Genomic DNA, 25,431 nt, shown 5'->3' with positions numbered 1-25,431 from the left:
CCCGCTTTGCGGGGAAAAATGGCCTCTAAAGGTGGGTTTTTTGGGGGGGGGGGTTTCATGCAAAAGCGCCCCCGATTTATTTTATTTTGTTTTTTTTATTTTTTCATTATTTTCATCTTTACTTCATTAGTAATCAAGTATGCCCTGAGTTATGACATCAGACAATGTGTCATTCTTTTCACCAAACATTATAGTCATTCCACAGTAAACATTCTGAAAATCAAACCAAAATCAATGGATCTGTGGTGATTTTATTACCCTTACGCAAAAACATCCTAGAGACATTCCGTATATTTAGCATCATGGTAGTTTATGTCCATTTTATTAAACATCCTGGCCAAGGCATCTATCTATAATTCCAGTAATCTCTGTACGTTTGTACGTCTGTACGTCTGTACGTTTGTCTGTGACCGCTGTTTCTCGACAACTACCGGTCCGATATACTTGAAACTTGCCAGGTATATTGCTGGGGACCCGAGGATGTGCCTTTTCAAGGTTTGAAATTAATCGGACAAGTACTTACCGAGCTATGGCGATTTAGCCGTTCGCCGTTCGCTTTGCCGTTGCGAATGGACCAAACCATTCATGTAAATAGAGGGGGGGGGGGGGGTTCTGTGGTCGTTCGCTTTGGCTTTGCGAATGGACCAAACCATTCATGTAAATAGAGGGGGGGGTTCTGTGGTCGTTCGCTTTGGCTTTGCGAATGGACCAAACCATTCATGTAAATAGAGGGGGGGGTTCTGTGGTCGTTGCGAATGGACCAAACCATTCACATCGAATCATCGAATCACATCGAATGGACCAAACCGTTCGCTTTGGACCAAACCATTGCATGTAAATAGAGGGGGGGGTTCTGTGGTCGTTGCGAATGGACCAAACCATTTCATGTAAATAGAGGGGGGGGGGGGGGGATATAATTTTAGATATATATATAGTACGGGCATTGGCAAGGAACGGGCACCCACGTACGGGCAATGCCCTAGTCTTTTTAATTTTAACAGAACCCTGTGCCCCCAAAGAAAATACTTGTAACACAAGAAATACAAAACAGCAAAATGTTTTTTTAAACAAAATGTACACAGGATGACAAGCCAACAAAACAATGATCGTTACGCAGCTGAATTTGGATAGATTAGTGACCAGTATGTAGAAAAAATGAAATTAAACTTTAACTGAACAAAATAATTGAACATAACAAAATAAAAAATTACTGGCAACAACGTCTGTAATATCACATGAAATGAACATTGCACTGAACATAATAACTTATAATGTGTAATGCATGTCACTGTCTTCGAGTGTGAGTTCAATCCTTGAACATTTGTTGGGGTCCCCGGTGCAGAGACATGCGATGACACACTTCACATTGGCTCTCGCACAGGAGCATCCTCGGGCACACGTGCTTTTCTTGCAGTGACAGTATTTGGTGCGTTTGAATTCTGCAGGTTTTGCCTCCTTCAGCATCATGGTTGCCACCAACTTACCATTGACAAGCTCTCTGCCAAAGTCAGTGGCAGCAGGGTAGGTTGGCTGAAACATGTGTGCTCGCTTGCATAGAGCCAACTGATGCAGGACTCGGTGAAGGTGTAACTGGAAGGCATCTTCGGTAGGTGGAAGGCAACGCATGTCTCCTTTGATGTTACCAAAGAGATGGGCTCGCAGTGCATCCAAATTACCACCGAAGTCACTCCTCTCATACAGTGACACCACGTATCGCCTCGCTGCTGTCACAACATCTTCCTGAACATCCAGGCTTTCTTCAGGGTCACCGTATCTGCACAAGGGCAGAAGGTCTGACAGGTGATCAACGGCAGTTTTGTAGGTACGCCTTTTTGCTCTTCTGTAGAGATAGCTCACTGTGTCACATCCAGTCAGTATGTAGGTGCTGAGGAGCATGGATTCAAGATCTGCAGCTTCAACATCATACTTCACTGCCAGGGCTTCGGCGATTGCATGAGCAGGTAGGTAGATATCCATCTTCTTCACCCACAGCTCCTGCAGGCCATCCAGGTGTGTGATGTAGTATATGCACATCATGATCACGTCTGTGTCAGTAGCCACCACTACAGCTCATTTGTGGTGCAGATGTTGTACTGAGTATGCAATGTGGGCAAACATCCTGGTATCTGCCTCCTCATAGTTCTCACAGGACAGTTCTGGAAGCTCAACCTGACAATCTGCTGACAACAGGACAGTGCGACAAGGATCACGGAAGATTCCACCAAGAATAAGTGTGCATCCTGCAGGAAGTGACTTGTTCTGAGCTGCCCATGCCTCTCCCATGTAGTTCAACAGGTTTGCTTTATTCAGTGGATTGTGAACGAAGCCTTTCCATTCGGGTATGGTGAGAGTATCGTGTGGCTTGTACTCCTTCATCTTGCTGGGGGCAGGTCTTCATTCTCTTCTCTCGTTCCACACCTTTCAGACTTTCAGTTGGGGAAACATCATATCGATCACCAACAAAGTGGATGCAGTCACAGTTGTCTGGGATACTACTGAGGAGCTGCTTCAGGTACTTTACTTGCAGTTCATGGAAGGTGCTGCTCCCAAGATGTTGGTGACGCTGGATGAATGCCATGGCATCTACTACCATTACAACAGGCTTGTCAGACGGTGGCAGTCTGTCCACTTCCCTCCCTGAGCTGCCAAGGGATGTCTTGATTGCAGCCAAGTAGTCGACCTTGGTCCCTTTATGCATGGCATAACCTTGGTCAAAGGATGGATCTGGCTCAAACAGGGAGGCTGGGCAACTTGTCCACTCATGACTGAAGACCTCCACCTTCTTGTCTTCATCCAAGTCCTGCACAAAGTACAGGTTTCGGACAACTGCACACTCTTCCTCGTAGACCTTCTTGGCTTTGAGTGCCATGGACAGTGACTTTTTTGGCTTTGCTGCAAATGTGGCAAGTTTTATTGGGGCTTTTTTCTCAATGTCTGTTTTTATTGCTGCAGCCAGTGCCTCCAGTCCTTTTTCACGGGCGCTCACCAAGTCTGCAGATGCAGCTTTGTGGCCTGTTGAGAGGTTCATCAGCTCCTGTTCTTCACATGTGAATGGATTGATCATCTGGTTGTTGATATCTGTTATTTTCCTGAAACTTTCAGCCTCCATTGTACCTTGGCTGTTGGAGTCCTCATGGTGTTTGGTGGTATCCATATCCAGGTGTGCCATAGCCTTTGTCTGCTCTGACACTGCTGTCAGAACTGGAAGAGCTCGCAAGAATTTCTCCATGGCCGCTGGCTGCTGACTGATGCCAGTGAAGAGTTTTGTCTTGGTATCACGGTTGTAGGTTTTCTTGAGTGCCATGTCTGTCCAGACACCATTGAAACGACCTTCTGTTTGACGTACAGTGAACTGCCCATCCTTGAATTCCCTATGGATGTTCGGAGCCAGTGTAGGTGGACTTCTCATTGCTTCTAGGTCGTGGGGCAGGCAGGATACATCCTTGTAGTGGCCAGCACCTACAAGGTATGGTAACATCTTTTCTACTTCAGCCAGGTGTTCCTCCCACAGGCCTGCACGCTCAGCGTGGATGAACCGTTTCAGAATCATCACCATGTCCATGTACATTAGCCATAGCTTTGTGGTAGGTGACGTACAGTCGTACATACTTCATCAAACTCAGCCATCAAACGTCACAGCTTTTTCAGTTGGTCGGTTGCATCAGCACATGTGGAAGATGCCTTCTCGACATCCTTTTCTGACAGGGCATCTAGGAGTAGCTGGACATTGATGGCAAGCACAGACATGCACTCCAAGTCCTTCTCTTCAATGATCAACCATCTGGCAAATGCTTCCCAGTGTAGGGCGAACATGGCTGCATGCACCATAGTGTGGGCACGCAGCATTGCGTAGTGGTCTTTCCCACTGATGATCTTGTTTGCTGTTCCACGGAGACAGACATCAGCTTCTACCATGATGTCTTCGATTCCAGTGGCCTGCATCAAATGCCCAATTGCTCCCAGGAAATTTTGAGCAATATGGAAGCCACCCATGCGCAAGATAAGTTTGGCATACTTCTGGGGGTTCTTCTTTTGCAGACCCAGAACCACTTCATAGATTGCTTGGTCGCATGTGATGATGGTGAACTCTTGGCCCTGTTTTCTTGACACATCCATGCAGTACTGAACTGACTGTTCAACCACATCTGGGTCCGTTGGTGACTTGGGAAAGAAAGGACCATAGCTGATCACAGTTGCAGGGGTAGCATCTGGGATGAGAAATGCCTGGAATGAACTCCATGTTGGAGCAGTGCAGCTTAGTTTCAGGTCCTCCAAGAGAACAGTAAGGCAGATATGCACCAAATGCCACAGGATGCTCAGGTGGTCAAGAGGTTCTGCCAGACACACAGGTAGCTTAGGCTCTGTTTCAACTCCAACCAGGGAGCGACTCCTTTGGCGATCTTTGAGACTCAGGTGACTTTCCTTGGTTTGAAATGGCTGAGAAGACTCCAGGGATGATTGGAGGGTTTTCATCAGAGGTAAAATAGCCATTGGTGTGGGGTCTTCATCAGGATCCTTGTACTGGAATATGATGTGTGTTGTGCCATGCAGTGTTCGTCCATCCTTTGTGTACTCTTGGAAGTCAAGGTTATCAAATGCAAACTGTGTGAATCGTCCAACCTTGAGGTTCGTTGGTATGAAGGCACCATCCTGAGCTGTCTGCTCATCAACTGACTTTGCCATTGTTGTAATATATCTCTGTGCATCCTGGTAGCTGATGCTGTTCCCAAATCTGTTTCGGAGTGTCACAGTCGCCTTGCTTCTGGTTTTCTTGAGGATGTGCAATGCTGTTCCAATGTGTTTTGGTGTTGGGATCCCTGCAACTGTTTGGCAGACATCCTGGGCAAGGTTGAGAACTTGTTTGTGCTGCTTGGGACTGACTTTCACCCAGCCGTCCTCACCCACCTCTGGAGATGCATCTGTTATCAACCATGCCAGGTGGTTGTACAGGTTGCAACTCACTCTCCGCGATGCCTCCAAGTATGATATCTCCAGCTGCAGTGACGGGTCTTCAGTCTCACTTCCAGGCATCTGCTGACTTCCACTGGCTGAAGATGATCTGGCTTCTCTTGCAGCCTTCGGTGCCTGCTTCTCTGCCTTACGCTGGTCCTGGAGTTCCATCCGTATTCTCTTTGCAGTGTTGTAGGAGGAGACTATGGTATCATCAGGTGTCACCTCATTGTCACTTTCTTCTTCATACTCTGCCTCTTCAGCTGTCTCCTTTAGTTCCTTCAACTTGGTAACAATGCAGCCAATGTTCAATTCTGCAGAGCAAACCAGGCTAGAGCATCCTTTCTGTGGCACAACCATTATCTTACAGTTGCCATCTCCTTCATGGTGCCTTTTAAGGCGGGTTACCAAGGACTGAGATCTTTATGAGTTAACATTGTCAACGCCATGGTTTTCCAGGTATTTACGGAATTCATCCCTCAAAGCTGTAACGAAGAATATGACACCATCTCTGAAAAGGGGCTCATCTATGCGAGATACCAGTTGGGTCAGTGCAGCATCATATTGAATTGTGTCAGTACTTGTCTTTTCCTGTTTATGAACACGTCTTGTCAGGTAGAAGTTCATGCAAGCCCTGTGGTACCGGAAGTCGTCAGCAATCATATTGGTGCACTTGTTTCCATCAGGACCACGAATCCTGCGTAGCATATCCTCATCTTCAAGTTTGTTTGCTTTTTTCCAGACTGAATTCTGTCTATCATAAGTGGCGATCAAAAGGAGAGATCTATCCCCCTTGGTAGTGCGAGCTCTTCCACAAATGAAGCATTCTTCCTTGTATTTGATGGTCTGTGGCATTGAAACCATGTTTTTGGAGCACTGCTGTCTGGCTCAGTGGAGAGTCCTGCTTCAGATGAAGTGCCTTCTTGCTTTGCAATTTTTTTTTTTCTCTGGTCAACAGTTTTGCGATTTGTGTACTTGGCGTGACACTGTGCGTGCCACACAAGATTCCTTTCCAGAAAGTCACATTGAGGTGTGACTTTCATACCACTTTCCAGTCCTGAGTCACATACCACTTTCCAGTCTGAATGAGACATCGTCCTTTCTGTTGGTTACAGCATATAGGAGTGCAGGATAGCCTTGATCTGTCAGTTTCTGAAGAGGACCAGCGTTACTGTCTGTCTTCTGACATATTAGGCAAGCAGTATAGTTGGTATCGGGCCGCTTTCTCTTCAGCTGCTTGGTTGAGAACTCAGGCTCCATGATTCAGGCTGCAGGGCCTGCAGGGTCTTCAGGTCCTGCAGCAGAAAAAGAAAAAAAAATCACATTTTTCGGGTCAAAAAATAAAGGGTGCATATACAAAAATGGCCACAAATTTTTTCGCAAGGTTTCCGGCAGAGCAGACCTCATTCAGCGGACCTTAATGTCCAAATTAATAGGAAAAAAACACAAACAAAAAGTATAGCATGCCATGTCAGGTTCTCTCAAATTTTGGTGACTGGATCCCAGACTAATGGCATTAGAACTGCTCATCACCTCATGGTTTCTCATATACCCATCACGGTCTCGTCTCCTTTGCCCATTCCTGGTCTCATCTACTTCTATACTTCCGGCATTTTCTACTTCTGTTCCCACTCTCGGTGTTGTCCACTTCATACCCACTCATGGTTTTTGTCTCGTCAACGCTTATGCCTGCTTACAGTCTCCTCTGCTCTGCCCACTCTTTCTCTCGGTCTCCTGTACTTCTAAGTTCACTCTTTTTGTCTCTCTCTCTCGTCTACTTCTACGTACACATGCAGTCTTGTCTATTTCCTTGCCCACTGCTGGTTTCAATCGTCTCTACTTCTGTTCTTGCTGTCTGCTATGCCTATCCTGGTCTTGGTCTCGTCTGTTATGTCCACACATGGTCTTGTCTACTCGTATGCGGTCTTCAGGGGGGGATTGTACCCAGATTGCAGGCAAGTCGGGGTTGTTACACGACAGTGGGATCTGGTTCGTCCCATCAGTCTTGTCCATCCCAGTCTCATCCACCTCTCCACCCACTCCGTCTCCTCCCTGTTTTGGTCTCATGCACTTCTCCGTCCTCTCTGTCCCGGTTTTGTCTATGATGTCCAATGCTGATGTCTTTTCATTTCTGCCTTCCTCTTCCCAAGCTGTATTTATTGTGTGTGCATTTTTTGTCTGTCTGTTCCCCTCTGCCCATCTATTGACCTGGCACCCTCTTTGGTTTCTCTCTTCCTCAAGTTCTATTTAAAAAGTAACATACAATACATGGGATTAAAACGTATGGTGTTTGCACCCTCAGAATCATAAGCAGGCTCCTTGATATCCTTTGTTGTCTATGGCGGCCCTACCTGTTCTTTTCCAGGTGCAGTTTGATTACAATCATCACATGGAGCTGGCAGTGGCTCAAATAGACACTGAGGTTTCTGGAAAAGGCAGCCTGGCGCTCCTCTTCCCTGGTGTGTTCTTGTGGACTGATTTCCTTACGCCACAAGAAGAGAAGAGCTTAGTATTGATGATGGATAAGGACGAATGGAAACCATCACAGTCTGGTCGCAGGAAGCAGGTGAGAGAGGGGAAAGGGTTGGGAGGGAAGGGGGGAGAGAGAGGGAAGAGGGGGGGGGGAGAGCGAAGTGGGGAGGGGGAGGGAAGGGGTGGAGCGAGAGGGAAGAGGGGGGGGAGAGCGAAGTGGGGAGGGGGAGGGAAGGGAAGAGGGGGGGGGAGAGCGAAGTGGGGAGGGGGAGGGAAGGGGTGGAGCGAGAGGGAAGAGGGGGGGAGAGCGAAGTGGGGAGGGGGAGGGAAGGGTGGAGCGAGAGGGAAGGCGGGGGGGAGAGAAGGAAGGGGGGGTGGGGAGAGAAGGAGGGGGGGGGAGAGAGAGAGAAAGGAAGGGAGAGGAGGAAGGGGGGGAAGGGAGAGGAGGAAGGGGGGGAAGGGAGAGGAGGAAGGGGGTGGGGAGAGAGAAGGAAGGGGGGGGAGAGGAGGAGGAGGGGGGGAGAGAGAGAAGGAAGAGGGGGGGGAGAGAGGGAGAGGAGGAAGAGGGTGGGGGAGAGAGAGAAGGAAGGGGGGAATACAAGTTGAGTCGACTCCATGAATAAGCAGTCCCCAAAGAGGACAGTCAAATTGTTCACAAATTTCTGTGCGGCACAAAAATGGCAACCAGAAAATTTTCCTTTAAATAGTCTTATACAAAAAGTGAAAATCGAGCAGGAAATCAGTGAAATGTGCAAACCAGAGCGAGCAAACAAAATGTCAGACTTTCACTTGCAAAGCTGCAGTTCAAAATGGCGGAGCTTAGTCCGCCACATTTGATTCGACGTTTTTTTAACAAGAAGTTTATTTTTATAGGTATATTAATATAACTTGTATTAAAATAATGAAAGTAGATTGCACAAAAATGTGAATCAATGTGGTCTCATGAAATAAAAAACTGTGTACATAAAAACAAAAAGGGAGCGCTGTCTTTGGTTAAATAGATCCAGCAGGGTGTGCCCCGCAAATCATTGGTTAAATAGATCCACAGGGTGTGCCCCGCAAATCATTGGTTAAATAGATCCACAGGGTGTGCTCCGCAAATCATTGATTAAATAGATCCAGCAGGGTGTGCCCCGCAAATCATTGGTTAAATAGATCCACAGGGTGTGCTCCGCAAATCATTGATTAAATAGATCCAGCAGGGTGTGCTCCACAAATCATTGGTTAAATAGATCCAGCAGGGTGTGCCCCGCAAATCATTGGTTAAATAGATCCACAGGGTGTGCCCCGCAAATCATTGGTTAAATAGATCCACAGGGTGTGCTCCGCAAATCATTGATTAAATAGATCCAGCAGGGTGTGCTCCACAAATCATTGGTTAAATAGATCCAGCAGGGTGTGCTCCGCAAATCATTGGTTAAATAGATCCAGCAGGGTGTGCTCCGCAAATCATTGGTTAAATAGATCCAGCAGGGTGTGCTCCACAAATCATTGGTTAAATAGATCCAGCAGGGTGTGCTCCACAAATCATTGATTAAATAGATCCAGCAGGGTGTGCTCTGCAAATCATTGGTTAAATAGATCCAGCAGGGTGTGCTCCACAAATCATTGATTAAATAGATCCAGCAGGGTGTGCTCCACAAATCATTGGTTAAATAGATCCAGCAGGGTGTGCTCCACAAATCATTGGTTAAATAGATCCAGCAGGGTGTGCTCCACAAATCATTGATTAAGTAGATCCAGCAGGGTGTGCTCCACAAATCATTGATTAAGTAGATCCAGCAGGGTGTGCTCCACAAATCATTGGTTAAATAGATCCAGCAGGGTGTGCTCCACAAATCATTGGTTAAATAGATCCAGCAGGGTGTGCTCCACAAATCATTGGTTAAATAGATACAGCAGGGTGTGCTCCACAAATCATTGGTTAAATAGATCCAGCAGGGTGTGCTCCACAAATCATTGGTTAAATAGATCCAGCAGGGTGTGCTCCACAAATCATTGGTTAAATAGATCCAGCAGGGTGTGCTCCACAAATCATTGGTTAAATAGATCCAGCAGGATGTGCTCCACAAATCATTGGTTAAATAGATCCAGCAGGGTGTGCTCCACAAATCATTGGTTAAATAGATCCAGCAGGGTGTGCTCCACAAATCATTGGTTAAATAGATCCAGCAGGGTGTGCACCACAAATCATTGGTTAAATAGATCCAGCAGGGTGTGCACCATAAGTCTTTGGTTAAATAGATCCAGCAGGGTGTGCTCCACAAATCATTGGTTAAATAGATCCAGCAGGGTGTGCTCCACAAATCATTGGTTAAATAGATCCAGCAGGGTGTGCACCATAAGTCTTTGGTTAAATAGATCCAGCAGGGTGTGCTCCACAAATCATTGATTAAATAGATCCAGCAGGGTGTGCTCCACAAATCATTGGTTAAATAGATCCAGCAGGGTGTGCACCATAAGTCTTTGGTTAAATAGATCCAGCAGGGTGTGCTCCACAAATCATTGGTTAAATAGATCCAGCAGGGTGTGCACCACAAATCATTGGTTAAATAGATCCAGCAGGGTGTGCTCCACAAATCGTTGGTTAAATAGATCCAGCAGGGTGTGCACCATAAGTCTTTGGTTAAATAGATCCAGCAGGGTGTGCTCCACAAATCATTGGTTAAATAGATCCAGCAGGGTGTGCTCCACAAATCGTTGGTTAAATAGATCCAGCAGGGTGTGCACCATAAGTCTTTGGTTAAATAGATCCAGCAGGGTGTGCTCCACAAATCATTGGTTAAATAGATCCAGCAGGGTGTGCTCCACAAATCATTGGTTAAATAGATCCAGCAGGGTGTGCACCATAAGTCTTTGGTTAAATAGATCCAGCAGGGTGTGCTCCACAAATCATTGGTTAAATAGATCCAGCAGGGTGTGCACCATAAGTCTTTGGTTAAATAGATCCAGCAGGGTGTGCTCCACAAATCATTGGTTAAATAGATCCAGCAGGGTGTGCACCACAAATCATTGGTTAAATAGATCCAGCAGGGTGTGCTCCACAAATCGTTGGTTAAATAGATCCAGCAGGGTGTGCACCATAAGTCTTTGGTTAAATAGATCCAGCAGGGTGTGCTCCACAAATCATTGGTTAAATAGATCCAGCAGGGTGTGCTCCACAAATCATTGGTTAAATAGATCCAGCAGGGTGTGCACCATAAGTCTTTGGTTAAATAGATCCAGCAGGGTGTGCTCCACAAATCGTTGGTTAAATAGATCCAGCAGGGTGTGCACCATAAGTCTTTGGTTAAATAGATCCAGCAGGGTGTGCTCCACAAATCATTGGTTAAATAGATCCAGCAGGGTGTGCACCACAAATCATTGGTTAAAATAGATCCAGCAGGGTGTGCTCCACAAATCATTGGTTAAATAGATCCAGCAGGGTGTGCACCATAAGTCTTTGGTTAAATAGATCCAGCAGGGTGTGCCCCGCAAATCATTGGTTAAATAGATCCACAGGGTGTGCCCCGCAAATCATTGGTTAAATAGATCCACAGGGTGTGCTCCGCAAATCATTGATTAAATAGATCCAGCAGGGTGTGCTCCACAAATCATTGGTTAAATAGATCCAGCAGGGTGTGCCCCGCAAATCATTGGTTAAATAGATCCACAGGGTGTGCCCCGCAAATCATTGGTTAAATAGATCCACAGGGTGTGCTCCGCAAATCATTGATTAAATAGATCCAGCAGGGTGTGCTCCACAAATCATTGGTTAAATAGATCCAGCAGGGTGTGCTCCGCAAATCATTGGTTAAATAGATCCAGCAGGGTGTGCTCCGCAAATCATTGGTTAAATAGATCCAGCAGGGTGTGCTCCACAAATCATTGGTTAAATAGATCCAGCAGGGTGTGCTCCACAAATCATTGATTAAATAGATCCAGCAGGGTGTGCTCTGCAAATCATTGGTTAAATAGATCCAGCAGGGTGTGCTCCACAAATCATTGATTAAATAGATCCAGCAGGGTGTGCTCCACAAATCATTGGTTAAATAGATCCAGCAGGGTGTGCTCCACAAATCATTGGTTAAATAGATCCAGCAGGGTGTGCTCCACAAATCATTGATTAAGTAGATCCAGCAGGGTGTGCTCCACAAATCATTGATTAAGTAGATCCAGCAGGGTGTGCTCCACAAATCATTGGTTAAATAGATCCAGCAGGGTGTGCTCCACAAATCATTGGTTAAATAGATCCAGCAGGGTGTGCTCCACAAATCATTGGTTAAATAGATACAGCAGGGTGTGCACCACAAATCATTGGTTAAATAGATCCAGCAGGGTGTGCACCATAAGTCTTTGGTTAAATAGATCCAGCAGGGTGTGCTCCACAAATCATTGGTTAAATAGATCCAGCAGGGTGTGCTCCACAAATCATTGGTTAAATAGATCCAGCAGGGTGTGCACCATAAGTCTTTGGTTAAATAGATCCAGCAGGGTGTGCTCCACAAATCATTGATTAAATAGATCCAGCAGGGTGTGCTCCACAAATCATTGGTTAAATAGATCCAGCAGGGTGTGCACCATAAGTCTTTGGTTAAATAGATCCAGCAGGGTGTGCTCCACAAATCATTGGTTAAATAGATCCAGCAGGGTGTGCACCACAAATCATTGGTTAAATAGATCCAGCAGGGTGTGCTCCACAAATCGTTGGTTAAATAGATCCAGCAGGGTGTGCACCATAAGTCTTTGGTTAAATAGATCCAGCAGGGTGTGCTCCACAAATCATTGGTTAAATAGATCCAGCAGGGTGTGCTCCACAAATCGTTGGTTAAATAGATCCAGCAGGGTGTGCACCATAAGTCTTTGGTTAAATAGATCCAGCAGGGTGTGCTCCACAAATCATTGGTTAAATAGATCCAGCAGGGTGTGCTCCACAAATCATTGGTTAAATAGATCCAGCAGGGTGTGCACCATAAGTCTTTGGTTAAATAGATCCAGCAGGGTGTGCTCCACAAATCATTGGTTAAATAGATCCAGCAGGGTGTGCACCATAAGTCTTTGGTTAAATAGATCCAGCAGGGTGTGCTCCACAAATCATTGGTTAAATAGATCCAGCAGGGTGTGCACCACAAATCATTGGTTAAATAGATCCAGCAGGGTGTGCTCCACAAATCGTTGGTTAAATAGATCCAGCAGGGTGTGCACCATAAGTCTTTGGTTAAATAGATCCAGCAGGGTGTGCTCCACAAATCATTGGTTAAATAGATCCAGCAGGGTGTGCTCCACAAATCATTGGTTAAATAGATCCAGCAGGGTGTGCACCATAAGTCTTTGGTTAAATAGATCCAGCAGGGTGTGCTCCACAAATCGTTGGTTAAATAGATCCAGCAGGGTGTGCACCATAAGTCTTTGGTTAAATAGATCCAGCAGGGTGTGCTCCACAAATCATTGGTTAAATAGATCCAGCAGGGTGTGCACCACAAATCATTGGTTAAAATAGATCCAGCAGGGTGTGCTCCACAAATCATTGGTTAAATAGATCCAGCAGGGTGTGCACCATAAGTCTTTGGTTAAATAGATCCAGCAGGGTGTGCTCCCTTGATCGAAGTGCAATTCTTTTTTTTTCCTCAAATAACCTTTTCCACCATTTCCATCCCTGCCAGGATTACGGCCCAAAGGTGAACTTCAAGAAGCAGCGAGTGCGGGCTGCAGGGTTTTCTGGCCTTCCATCTTTATCGCGACCACTCTTGCACCGCATGAACCAGATCCCCATCCTTCATGATTTCAAGCCGGTGGAACAGTGTCACCTTGAGTATGACCCGTGTCGGGGCTCCGCCATCGACCCGCACACCGATGACGCTTGGCTTTGGGGTGAGCGACTCGTCACCCTGAACCTGCTCTCTACGGTCACTCTGACGTTTACCCGGGGAGATGGCGAACCTGTTGAGGTGAGGTCGTTGGAAGAGTGCGTCGAAGAGAGCGGACCGCGACGACACCTTGATGACGTCACGATGACGTATAACAAAAAGGCTTCAGATTCTGTAAAGTGATGGATTTATCTCCACAGCAAAATCAAGACCTATTTCGAGCAACACTGGCTTTGAAGACCTTTCCGCAGCATCAGATGGTGAGGAACCACTGAATGTTCCCTTGGTACGCACTCCGGAATCCTTTTCCGAGTGTTCTGGTAGCACAAAGTGGTTGGCAGCACGAGACGTCTGTGTGCGGTTACCTGTCCCACCACGCTCGTTGATGGTGCTGTCGGGCCCTGCGAGACACCAATGGCTCCATGGTGTGCGACGCGAGGACGTGTGTGCGCGGCGGGTGTGTGTCACCTTCCGAGAGCTGTCGCCGGCCTTCTGTGCGGGCGGTGTTCATGAGAACGAGGGAAATGCTCTCCTGCAGAAAGCGCTGTCGTTTCGTCATCATCACGTCTCGTAATCTGATTTTAGATCCGACACTCCAGCATCCCTAAATGCACCACCATAACACAGTGGCCTTCCTAGAGCATAATCCGATTTTAGATCCGACACTCCAGCATCCCTAAATGCCACCACCATAACACAGTGGCCTTCTAGAGCATAATCTGATTTTAGATCCGACACTCCAGCATCCCTAAATGCCACCAACCATAACACAGTGGCCTTCCTAGAGCATAATCTGATTTTAGATCCGACACTCCAGCATCCCTAAATGCCACCACCATAACACAGTGGCCTTCCTAGAGCATAATCCGATTTTAGATCCGACACTCCAGCATCCCTAAATGCCACCACCATAACACAGTGGCCTTCCTAGAGCATAATCTGATTTTAGATCCGGCACTCCAGCATCCCTAAATGCCACCACCATAACACAGTGGCCTTCCGAGAGCAATGGGACGCTTATTGTTGTTGTAGGGTTTGTTACCTAAATGCCACCACCATAACACAGTGGCCTTCCTAGAGCAATGGGACACTTGTTGCTGTTGTAGGGTTTGTTACCTAAATGCCACCACCATAACACAGTGCCCCCCCCCCCCCCCCCCTAGAGCAATGGGACACTTGTTGCTGTTGTCGGGTTTGTTACCTAAATGCTACCACCATAACACAGTCCCCCCCCCCCCCCCCCCCCCCCCCCCACCCTAGAGCAATGTGAATGCTTATTGTTGTTGTCGGGTTTGTTACCTAAATGCCACCACCATAACACAGTGGCCTTCCGAGAGGAATGGGACGCTTATTGTTGTTGTCGGGTTTGTTACCTAAATGCCACCACCATAACACAGTGGCCTTCCGAGAGGAATGGGACGCTTATTGTTGTTGTCGGGTTTGTTACTGAAATTCCACCACCATAACACAGTGGCCCTCCTAGAGCAATGCGAACGCTTATTGCTGTTGTCGGGTTTGTTTCTGAAATTATTGCCCCCATTTTAATTTAAGTACCAGAGAGTTTCATTGACCCAAGAATCACTAAACCATCACTTAGAAGAAGAAGAAGATTGTTCATGCTCTCTCAACCCTCCAAATCTACAATATTAGTTGAGTAGCCAGATTGGCCTCCCCTGCACCCTCTGGAATAATTAACGGCACCTTGTTTTTTAAATGCATAAAGGTGTCCTATAAAATATTTAAGATGTTCCCATCGCGAAATATTGTCCCATGGGCTTTTTATGGCGGCCATCTTGGCGGCCCACTTTTCTATACAATTTTCACATGAAAACACATTTAGAAGCATCAAATCATGGATGTATCAATGTTTTATTGCCAAAACACAGAAAATTACAAGAAATCTGAGGTAATCAGTCTGTTTTTTTTTTTCAGAAAAGTTCTTCATTGTCGGTTCAGTATCACTCGTCATCTTCAGCAAGGAATGCCAGAACCTCGTCATAGTCATCCACTCCATCTTCCTCGTCGTCCTTTTCGTCAACGGTGTCCCCTTTCTCCAGGATATCCACCATGGAAGGTGGAAGGACCGGTCCGTGTGACCATAGAGGCTCGAGGGGGCCGTCCTCCTTGGTCCAGCCGTGGCCATCCTGAGGGACCGGGCAGTCGTAGATTGCAACATGGGATCTCTTCCATTGACAGACACGGTAGTTGACTCTGTCAATATGCGGATAGAGGGAATCCTTGCAGTGCGGAAGTCGGGAAAAGTCTACCTTGGACTTTGACGTGAGCTTGTCCTCTTCACCCACCATCTTCCTCAGCATCAGAGCACGCATCTCATTGATGCTCTTGATACGTGTGTTCCCATACATCAGGCAGGTGAACTCTTCCAGCGCATCATAGACCTCATCTTTTGCTTTCCAATCAGACCCCAGGTCAATGAATGCCTTCTGGAATCTGGGGTACTTGTGGAGCTTCTTCAAAGGCCCTACCTTGCCTTTTCCTCTGAATGCGCTGTTACAATCATACATGTTACGTTATACAATCAACCCTTCAGCAGAACGCCCAAACACGGTATTCTTGCATGGAATTCTTCCATTGTACAGCATTATCAGCTGGAGGTGTGAAGGAAGAACCCTCAGGCATTGGCGGTCCAGCTCTGTTGAAGATGTGAAGCGGTGGTTGAGAAGTAGGTGTGACGACCTTGCTCCCTATCTTCGTCGACTTTAGCCGATCATATATGGGCAGTGAGCGTGTTTTAGGTGGCTCATACCCGGCAGCTGTCTCCTGGATCATAATTCCTCCGGCAGAGTTGACCACGTTAGATCCGTGTACGTTAGTGAGGACCTTGTTAAGATTGCCCCACTCGGAATGGAAGAGAACATTTCCATCGCCTTTTACTATCTGGGGAGTGAGCAAAGTAGACGTCTCATCAAGCGCTTTCGCCATGGCGGTTTCCAACTCTAGGCCGTAGTCATATGACTCACAGTGGCCGAGTCTGTTCAACATGGATGCTAGCTGCTTACTTTTGTAAAGGTGGCGGATGGTCATACACAGTACAATGTGTTTAGGGAGCTTCCTCTCACCCTCAGTTACTGAACGACAAAGGTTCTGTCCAATTGATAGAACAAGGCGATGAGTTTTGTCACTTGAAACTTCTGGTTTCCCTGCAATGACAAAGGTCAAGAACATGACAACATCTTCAGGGAGGTCAGCAGAGGAGATGTCCAGTTTATCCGGGGTTGGGGGCCTAGGTGGAGCTTTAGTTTTGCCAAAGGCTCTTCTTATTACTCCACGAAGTAAGAGTGCGATATCCTTGATCTTATCAACACTTGCTAAATTGTAAGCACATGCAACGGCATCAGCAACAGTTATGCGCACGCTGTACACTAGATAGAACGACAAGCAGCCTCTGTCACCAGGTTCAATCTTGCTGAAGACAATTTGTGAACTGACAGCTGGATGATTTTGTAGCCGTTTCATCAGACTCTCACTTCGATAACCATCATTCGGATGGCCACACTCATCCAACTTATCAAGGTAGATCAGTCTCAGCGAGGACAGTTGTATAACTTTGTTCTTATGGATGATTTGCTCCTCAATAAACTGAAGAGCTGCCTTGAATGCTTCATTGTGCGCTGCAATGATTTGGGCCTGCTCCATGTCAGCTTTACTGGCGTTTGCTCTCTTGTGCACGGATGAAGTTGTGGTGTTCATTTTTAAAGGTCCGATGGCATGCTGCATGGTACTTCGCCTCCACAGAGCACAGGTCAAAACCCCTCACTTTACGCACCAGGCTTGTTTTCCCCAGCTTCTCAGCTTGCAATTCAATGGGTTGCCAAGCACTAGCCAGTGTGAACCTAGTAGGTCTTTCAGTTTTCCCAGCAGTTTTTATCTCGATCTTTTCACATTAAATGCACTCGGGCGGAATAGCGTTCTAGCGACGTTGGACCCTGCCGCTTTGCGAGGAGAATGACGAGATGTCGAGCTTGGCTCTGGACTGTTCAGTTGAATCAGCCTGTCTTGTTTTTTAGTGAAATGCTGATAGCATTGTCTGTGATAGCCAACTGCGTCAAGGTCTGCACCTGCGAGTGTCTCAGGGATCAAGCCACACACTTGTTCCATACGATGAGGTGAATCATGAGGTTGAGTTAGTCTCTTATCACGAAGCTGTTGTAAGAAAGATAGTTTTTCAGTAGGTTCTATTTTGATGTCTCTAAAAGAGGTAAACTTGCCATGATCAATTCCACTAACGTGCAATATACAGACCGGAAGCTTCGCTTTCTTTGATGGCCCGGGGGTTTCGTTAGGTTTCTGTTGCTTGCTCATGATTGTTAGTGTTTGCCTATCATGCCTCCCACCACCGAATGTTGATATAAAGCATGCACAAGTTCATACACGGTGTCTATTACCTTCACTCCTTCACCACATTTATGGGTTTTCTTCAGCCATAACCTGAATGCAGAATCGCAGAGATTAGTTTTAGTAAAGCAAAGCACATCGAATCTAACCCTAACCCTAACCTCCACCCAAACAGATGAACATGAAGTAGCACAGAAAAAGAAGAAAGACCCAAGAGCCAGGTGTGCTGATTTGTAGAGTTTACCCAACCACACCCATTGGACCCAGTAGCTCCTGAAAGTGCAGAGGCGACCAGTCACTGAAGGCAGCTGATCAGAGATGATGATCTCGTGCCTACAACTGAATAATTTATGTTTTAGTTGCCTCTCAATCCACCTGACGCCCCTTTTCGTCGCCCTTCACGACAAGTCGGGATAGTAAAGGCCAATTTTAACCCGAGCCTCAATGGGGTCAGTTCCTTCGTGTCTTTCCTCTAATTTTGCCGTTTTAAATACGTTTCCACGAAATGTGTGTTTTTGTCCATGAAACATCATGTAATCCTTAATTTGATGCTTCTAAACGTGTTTTCATGTGAAAATCGTATAGAAAAGTGGGCCGCCAAGATGGCCGCCATAAAAAGCCAATGGGACAATATTTCGCGATGGGAACATCTTAAATATTTTATCGGACACCTTTATGCATTTAAAAAACAAGGTGCCGTTAATGATTCCAGAGGGTTCCAGGGGAGGCCCACCTGGATACTCAACTATATGTATCAATTTCAGAGCTGCATCCCGGAGCCTGCTGGGACTTTCGGAATGATATTTTGCATCAATGATGTGAATATAAAGTACGTGGAGTTGGTGGAATGTTTTTGACCTTGACCTAATTTTAAGCTCATGACCTAATTATGGACATTTTTACTGCGTTTCACCACAACTCAACCAATGTTTGTCCGATGGGAACGAAATTGCCCCCATTAAATATCCCAGAGCACGTTTCTCCTTAAATGACGTCATTCCACTCCCGGGTCCTGTTCGGTTTCCCGTTTCCCAGTTGAATGACTCTCATCCCCTAAGTCTCCATGTACTGAAGATCTACAGGAAGGATGGAAGACACCTGTGCATCAGAGAGCAGCATTTTGGGAAACCGTTTCAGGATGTTCTCCGTTTTGTGAGATGTTTGGTGTTTTTGAGGAACTCTTCGGGAATGCTTTGCTTTGCAACTGTTTTCGAGAGAAAGTTTGTCTGTATAACTTTATGGGAATAAAGTCGAATTGTAAAAATTTATTTCGTCATTTGTGGAGTCTAATATTGGACGGCTGGGATCGATGTCCTAAAATGCAAGCACACCATTAAACACACCTTTTATTGCCTTTGAGTTCAATATGATATGGAAATCTCAGTTGATCTCGTGACGTGTGCAACTTGGTCATACATGACCCATTCCATGAGCTCCATCACAAATGTGCTTTGTTGAGTGTTCAAACAGACACAAAGTGGACTTGGAATTTGCGTGCACACCTGCAGCATTTGGTCGACCGTGTGCACGTTGTGCATTTGTTACCTTGCGCTCGCGAAGCGAAAAGCAAAGTTAGGCGATCGGTTGCGTACGTACCTGTCTGCATTTTTAAAATTCATTTTCTCGGCAACTGTCGCACCGATTGACACTAAATTTTACTATAGTAGCATATCCGCCTGTATAATTATGATGTCATAGGTCACGTGGTACAGACGCCATCTTGGAAAAACGTTACACCTCCATATCTCAAACCGCTCAATGGCAAAAATTGAAACATGGTGCTTTGTCAAGTACTCCCCATGGGGAATAAGATATGTTAATAATGTCATTGGTACCTTAATTATGACGTCATAATTCGACAAGTACAATGCTTGATCCGACCAGCATGAATTTGTTTTCTCTGCATCTGTTGGTCCGATTGACATAATTTTCACCATCGAAACAAATAACAACCCAACGACGAACTATATAATATTATAATGATAAGTATGACGTCATAGGTCAGGTGGTACTGGCGCTATTGTGGAAAATACAAAAAACGTTGCACCTTTCCGTTATCCAAGTGCATTGCCATTTGTCTGCCTCGCATTCTCCCCTTGGACGAATATAACTTGGACTTGGACTTGTCTGAATCACAGTTCCATGTGTAAGGTGAAACAAAGCTCTCCCAAGATGGGCTAAACGTCACAGCTCTGATCCTCTGATGTATCCTTCCTCTTCAGTTGATCATCGTTCCTTTCTTTATACAACGGTCGAGGCTCATGGAAGGGACAGGATGTTCAAACGAGCGCATGGGGGATATGGACATACACAAAATGAGTAACAATGGCCTGGAGAAGAACTGATTGAGGAAAGAATAAATGTGTCCAAGAGAACTTGGATGTGCATGGCTGAGTGCAGGAGGTAGTGATGGGCAGCACATTTGAAAGCTTGAAGTGAGGAGGATGAGATTACAAAGAGATACGATTCCACAATTGGGTAAATAAGGGAGTGAATGAATGCAAAGGTGAAACCAGCCAGGACTTGAGGAAGCAGTTGAGGGTTTCTAGAGGGACATGCATTTGGGAGGAGCAGGAGCATCATGGTTAGATATATGGAAACTTGTATAAACAGAGGCCATCCAATTGCTGCCCTTGGTACATTGACAATCCTTGGGAATCTGCCTCCTGTCTCAAGGTGGCCTTGTTTTTGACTCCATCAAGAGGAGCAACAACGGAAGCAGGAGCACCACCTAGAGTGGGGACCCATACTGGATGGTGGGTGCTCCGTATGAAAGCTTTGTACACCAAGATGAGCTTGGTGAAGGTAAGGAATGCCTGAGCAATGGGTATGGAGAATACCAACATGGCGACTGGCCTTCGATGTTAGGCTAGGTGATACGATCCTCCCATTAAAGATAACTAGTGAGGTACCCGTGCTACGCAAGGGTGGGAGGCCAGAACCAAACACACAATGCAGAAATAGCGAATGCTAAAGCACGAAACCAATAAATTCCACATTCCTATAGCACCTTGAGTCGCACGTCAGACATGGACAGCAAGTTCGTGAAGGACTTCCATGAAAAACGTACCCGTTCGCAAACAAACAGTTACGTTTGTTCCATTCCCAGTCAATAGTGAATCTGCATATGGCGATCCGTGAATTCACGTTTAGAAATTAGAAACCGTCATGGCATTTCGTCATTCCCTTGAACACGATATCTCTTTTTTCATTCCAAACAGCATAACTCTAATCACAAATGAAATAACATTAATATAAAAAATAAACTTTTAACAACATTCGTGACATAAACAAATATTTAAATCCTGAGGTGAAGTTCCGTACGGTTGGGTGAATACAATTACGAATTCAAAATCGTACTTGTATTCACTCAATTCCAATCATCAATTGATACTTTAACAAAACGATGAACGTTTTTTTGTTTTTTTAATTTTTATGCATACAGAGTCGAGGCTCGTGAAAGAGCTAACATTTATCAATCAAACAAACAAGCAAACAAAGTATATAAAAAGGGGAGCGGTCGACAAGATGGGGAGAGAAGGGGAGGAAGCACACAAACACAACATTTAAGAGCAGAGACATCAGGAGATGTTTTTGGAGGGAGAGGGCCTGGGGGGAGGCAGGAGAGGTATAAAACGCAAGGACACCAAGGACTTCCAGGAAAGAAGTCAAAAGTCACCTCAAAAAAGTGGATTTGGGGTGAAATTAGCGGGGGTAGAAAAGATCAAGGTTTTGGATTGGGGAAGATAAGAGATGGTGGTGAACAGCCGTTTAAAAGACCTGGAGGGAGGAGTGGGATTGAAGAGAGTGAGGGAGTTTGTTCCAGAGGCGGGAGAAAAGAGGAATGAAGGAGTGAACATGAGCAGAGAGTCTTGATTTTGGCAGTTTAACCATCAGAGGGTTGCAGGCAGATCTTGTGCGACCTGTAGGAATATTTGCGGGACAGAGCCCAGAGAGAGCTGGGGGGGCAAGGCCAGAGAGGAGTCGGTAGAAGACGGAAAGACCACCAACCTGCCTGCGGTGATTAAGTGAAAGGCCCTCGGAGATAGCGTCATCGCGGGAGATTCCAATGATTCTGAACGCTTTGGTTTCAACAGCGTGAAGACGAGCTGGGTGTGAGGCAGGAGCACCAGCCCAGAGGGGAGAGCAGTACTCCATTGAGCTGCGGATGAAAGCCTTGTATGTGGTGAGGAGCTCAGGTGTGCCAAGGAACGACCGCACGACGGAGGATGCCCAGTCGGCGACTGGCTTTGGAGGCCAGCTTGGAAATGTGGTTTTTCCAGGAAAGATCATGGCAGATAGTGAGACCCAAAAGCTTGAGTGACAATCGTAAGAACTTGAGACAACGTAAGAACGTAAGAACTTGAGACATCGTAAGAGTGTGAGATTTGTCAGGATTGAAAGACATGTTCCACTTGTTTGACCAGTCTGTGATTTTGTCCAGGTCTGCAGAGAGTGAGGAGGCTGCAGACTGCCGATCTGAGGGATGAGGAATGGAGCGGCAGAGAGTGGAGTCATCAGCAAAGAGATAGAGAGGATTTTCAAGAGAGTCAGAGAGATCATTGATGAAGACCAGAAAAAGCACAGGGCCCAGAACACTGCCTTGGGGAACTCCAGCCTGAACAGGAAGAGGAGATGAGAGAAACCCATTCAGGGCCACACGTTGACTACGACTAGAGAGGAAGTCTGCCAGCCATGCGTGGAGATTTCCATGGATACCAAAGGAGGAGAGTTTGGTGAGCAGAGCGGGGTGCCAGACCGTATCGAAGGCACGTGATATGTCGAGGGAGACAGCTCTAATTTCCTGTTTGGCATTGAGGAGTTTAACGATTAAACATTACGATTGAATGACGGTTGTTTTGGGATATTATCAAACCCGCGCATTGCGTCATCTGTCCACTTCCGCATTCGCGGCAGGTTCATAATTTTCATCAAAATCTAAACAGTATTTGTAGAACTTCAATAAAAGCCACATCACTGTTCATATCGGGTGAGGCCAAGTCGTTCCAGAGACTGGAACCCATTAGAATTACCCTTTATAATCCATTAGGATTACCCTTTATAACCCATTATAATTACGCTTTATAACCCATTAGAATTAACCTTTATAACCCATTAGAATTACGCTTTATAATCCATTAGAATTACGCTTTATAACCCATTAGAATTACGCTTTATAACCCATTAGAACTTTCGCTTTATAACCCATTAAAATTACGCTTTATAATCCATTAGAATTACGCTTTATAACCCATTAGAATTACGCTTTATAACCCATTAGAACTTTCACTTTATAACCCATTAAAATTAACCTTTATAACCCATTAGAATTACGCTTTATAACCCATTAGAATTACGCTTTATAACCCATTAGAACTTTCGCTTTATAACCCATTAAAATTAACCTTTATAACCCATTAGAATTACGCTTTATAACCCATTAGAACTTTCGCTTTATAACCCATTAAAATTACGCTTTATAATCCATTAGAATTACCTTTTTGTAATCCATTAGAATTACCCTTTATAATCCATTAGAATTACGCTTTATAACCCATTAGAATTACGCTTTATAACCCATTAGAATTACGCTTTATAACCCATTGGAATTACGCTTTATAACCCATTACAATTACGCTTTATAACCCATTAGAATTACCCTTTATAATCCATTAGAATTACGCTTTATAACCCATTAGAATTACGCTTTATAACCCATTAGAATTACCCTTTATAACCCATTAGAATTACCCTTTATAATCCATTAGAATTACCCTTTATATTCCATTAGAATTACGCTTTGTAACCCATTAGAATTACCCTTTATATTCCATTAGAATTACGCTTTGCAACCCATTAGAATTACGCTTTATAACCCATTAGAATTACCCTTTATAACCCATTAGAATTACCCTTTATAATCCGTTAGAATTACCCTTTATAACCCATTAGAATTACCCTTTATAATCCATGAGAATGACCCTTTATAATCCATTAGAATTACCCTTTATAACCCATTAGAATTACCCTTTATAACCCATTAGAATTACCCTTTATAATCCATTAGAATTACCCTTTATAACCCATTAGAATTACCCTTTATAATCCATTAGAATTACGCTTTGTAACCCATTAAATTTAACCTTTATAACCCATTAGAATTACGCTTTATAACCCATTAGAACTTTCGCTTTATAACCCATTAGAATTACGCTTTATAACCCATTAGAATTACCTTTTTGTAATCCATTAGAATTACGCTTTATAACCCATTAGAATTACCCTTTATAATCCATTAGAATTACGCTTTATAACCCATTAGAACTTTCGCTTTATAACCCATTAAAATTACGCTTTATAACCCATTAGAATTACCTTTTTGTAATCCATTAGAATTATGCTTTATAACCCATTAGAATTACCCTTTATAATCCATTAGAATTACGCTTTATAACCCATTGGAATTACGCTTTATAACCCACTGGTGCGTGCCCGTACGTGCTGGGAGGTAAGCACGTGGACATTCGTACGTTGACGTACGTACCAAAAATAAGGCCTCACTGTCCGGAAGTTCGCATATCGCAGTTACGATTAATCGCAAATTAGCTTTAATGGCCAATTCTTCAATTAGCGCCAACATATTTTGCCATTTTGCAATTTGATCGCAAGGAAAAGCACAAAGAGAAGAGAACAACAAACACACACGCGGTTCCTTTGCTGTAGCTTGACCGTCCATGCAAAAAAAAAATTAAAACTTTCATCGTTCCTTCGGTCTTCGCTCTCGTCCTTCGCCGTTCCTTCGCTCTTCCTTCGTTCATGTACAAAACGTATGTGTTTGCTAAATAAATGGCCATAACTTGGTAACCACTTGTCCGATTAATAGCAAACCTTGAAAAGGCACATCCTCAGGTCCCCAGCAATATACCTGGCAAGTTTCACTTAGATCGGACCAGTGGTTGTCGAGAAACAGCGGTCACAGACATACACACAGACAGACACACAGACACACAGATTGCTTGCATTATAGAGAGATTAGAATTACGCTTTATAACCCATTAGAATTACCCTTTATAATCCATTAGAATTACGCTTTATAACCCATTGGAATTACGCTTTATAACCTATTAGAATGACCGTTTATAACCCATTAGAATTACCCTTTATAACCCATTAGAATTACCCTTTATAACCCATTAGCATTACCCTTTATAACCCATTAGAATTACGCTTTATAACCCATTAGAATTACCCTTTATAACCCATTAGAATTACGCTTTATAACCCATTAGAATTACGCTTTATAACCCATTAGAATTACGCTTTATAACCCATTAGAATTACGCTTTATAACCCATTAGAATTACCCTTTATAATCCATTAGAATTACGCTTTATAACCCATTAGAATTACCCTTTATAATGCATTAGAATTACGCTTTATAACCCATTAGAATTACCCTTTATAACCCATTAGAATTACCCTTTATAATCCATTAGAATTACGCTTTGTAACCCATTAGAATTACGCTTTATAACCCATTAGAATTACACTTTATAACCCATTAGAATTACGCTTTATAACCCATTAGAATTACCCTTTATAACCCATTAGAATTACGCTTTACAACCCATTAGAATTACTCTTTATAACCCATTAGAATTACCCTTTATATTCCATTAGAATTACGCTTTATAACCCATTAGAATTACGCTTTATAATCCATTAGAATTATGCTTTGTAACCCATTAGAATTACGCTTTATAACCCATTCGAATTACCCTTTATAATCCATTAGAATTACCCTTTA

At 44.7% G+C, this 25,431-nt stretch overlaps 1 protein-coding gene across 1 annotated transcript in view; it reads left to right on the top strand.

Annotated features, from left to right (window-relative positions):
* The window catches only part of ALKBH4 (alkB homolog 4, lysine demethylase), a 59,984-nt gene extending 45,570 nt beyond the window's left edge, over positions 1-14,414 (top strand). Inside the window, exons 4-6 of the mRNA XM_078779539.1 lie at positions 7,316-7,516; positions 13,065-13,343; positions 13,600-14,414. Of these exons, the coding sequence (XP_078635665.1) occupies positions 7,316-7,516; positions 13,065-13,343; positions 13,600-13,842 (723 nt within the window). The 3' untranslated portion in view covers positions 13,843-14,414. The remainder of the gene's footprint in view (positions 1-7,315; positions 7,517-13,064; positions 13,344-13,599) is intronic.
* Positions 14,415-25,431: the final 11,017 nt, after the last annotated feature.

This window comes from Myxine glutinosa, chromosome 6 (assembly GCF_964187855.1).
Source record: "Myxine glutinosa chromosome 6, kmMyxGlut1.1, whole genome shotgun sequence".
NCBI lineage: Eukaryota > Metazoa > Chordata > Myxini > Myxiniformes > Myxinidae > Myxine > Myxine glutinosa.
This window is presented reverse-complemented; position numbering and strand designations above follow the sequence as displayed.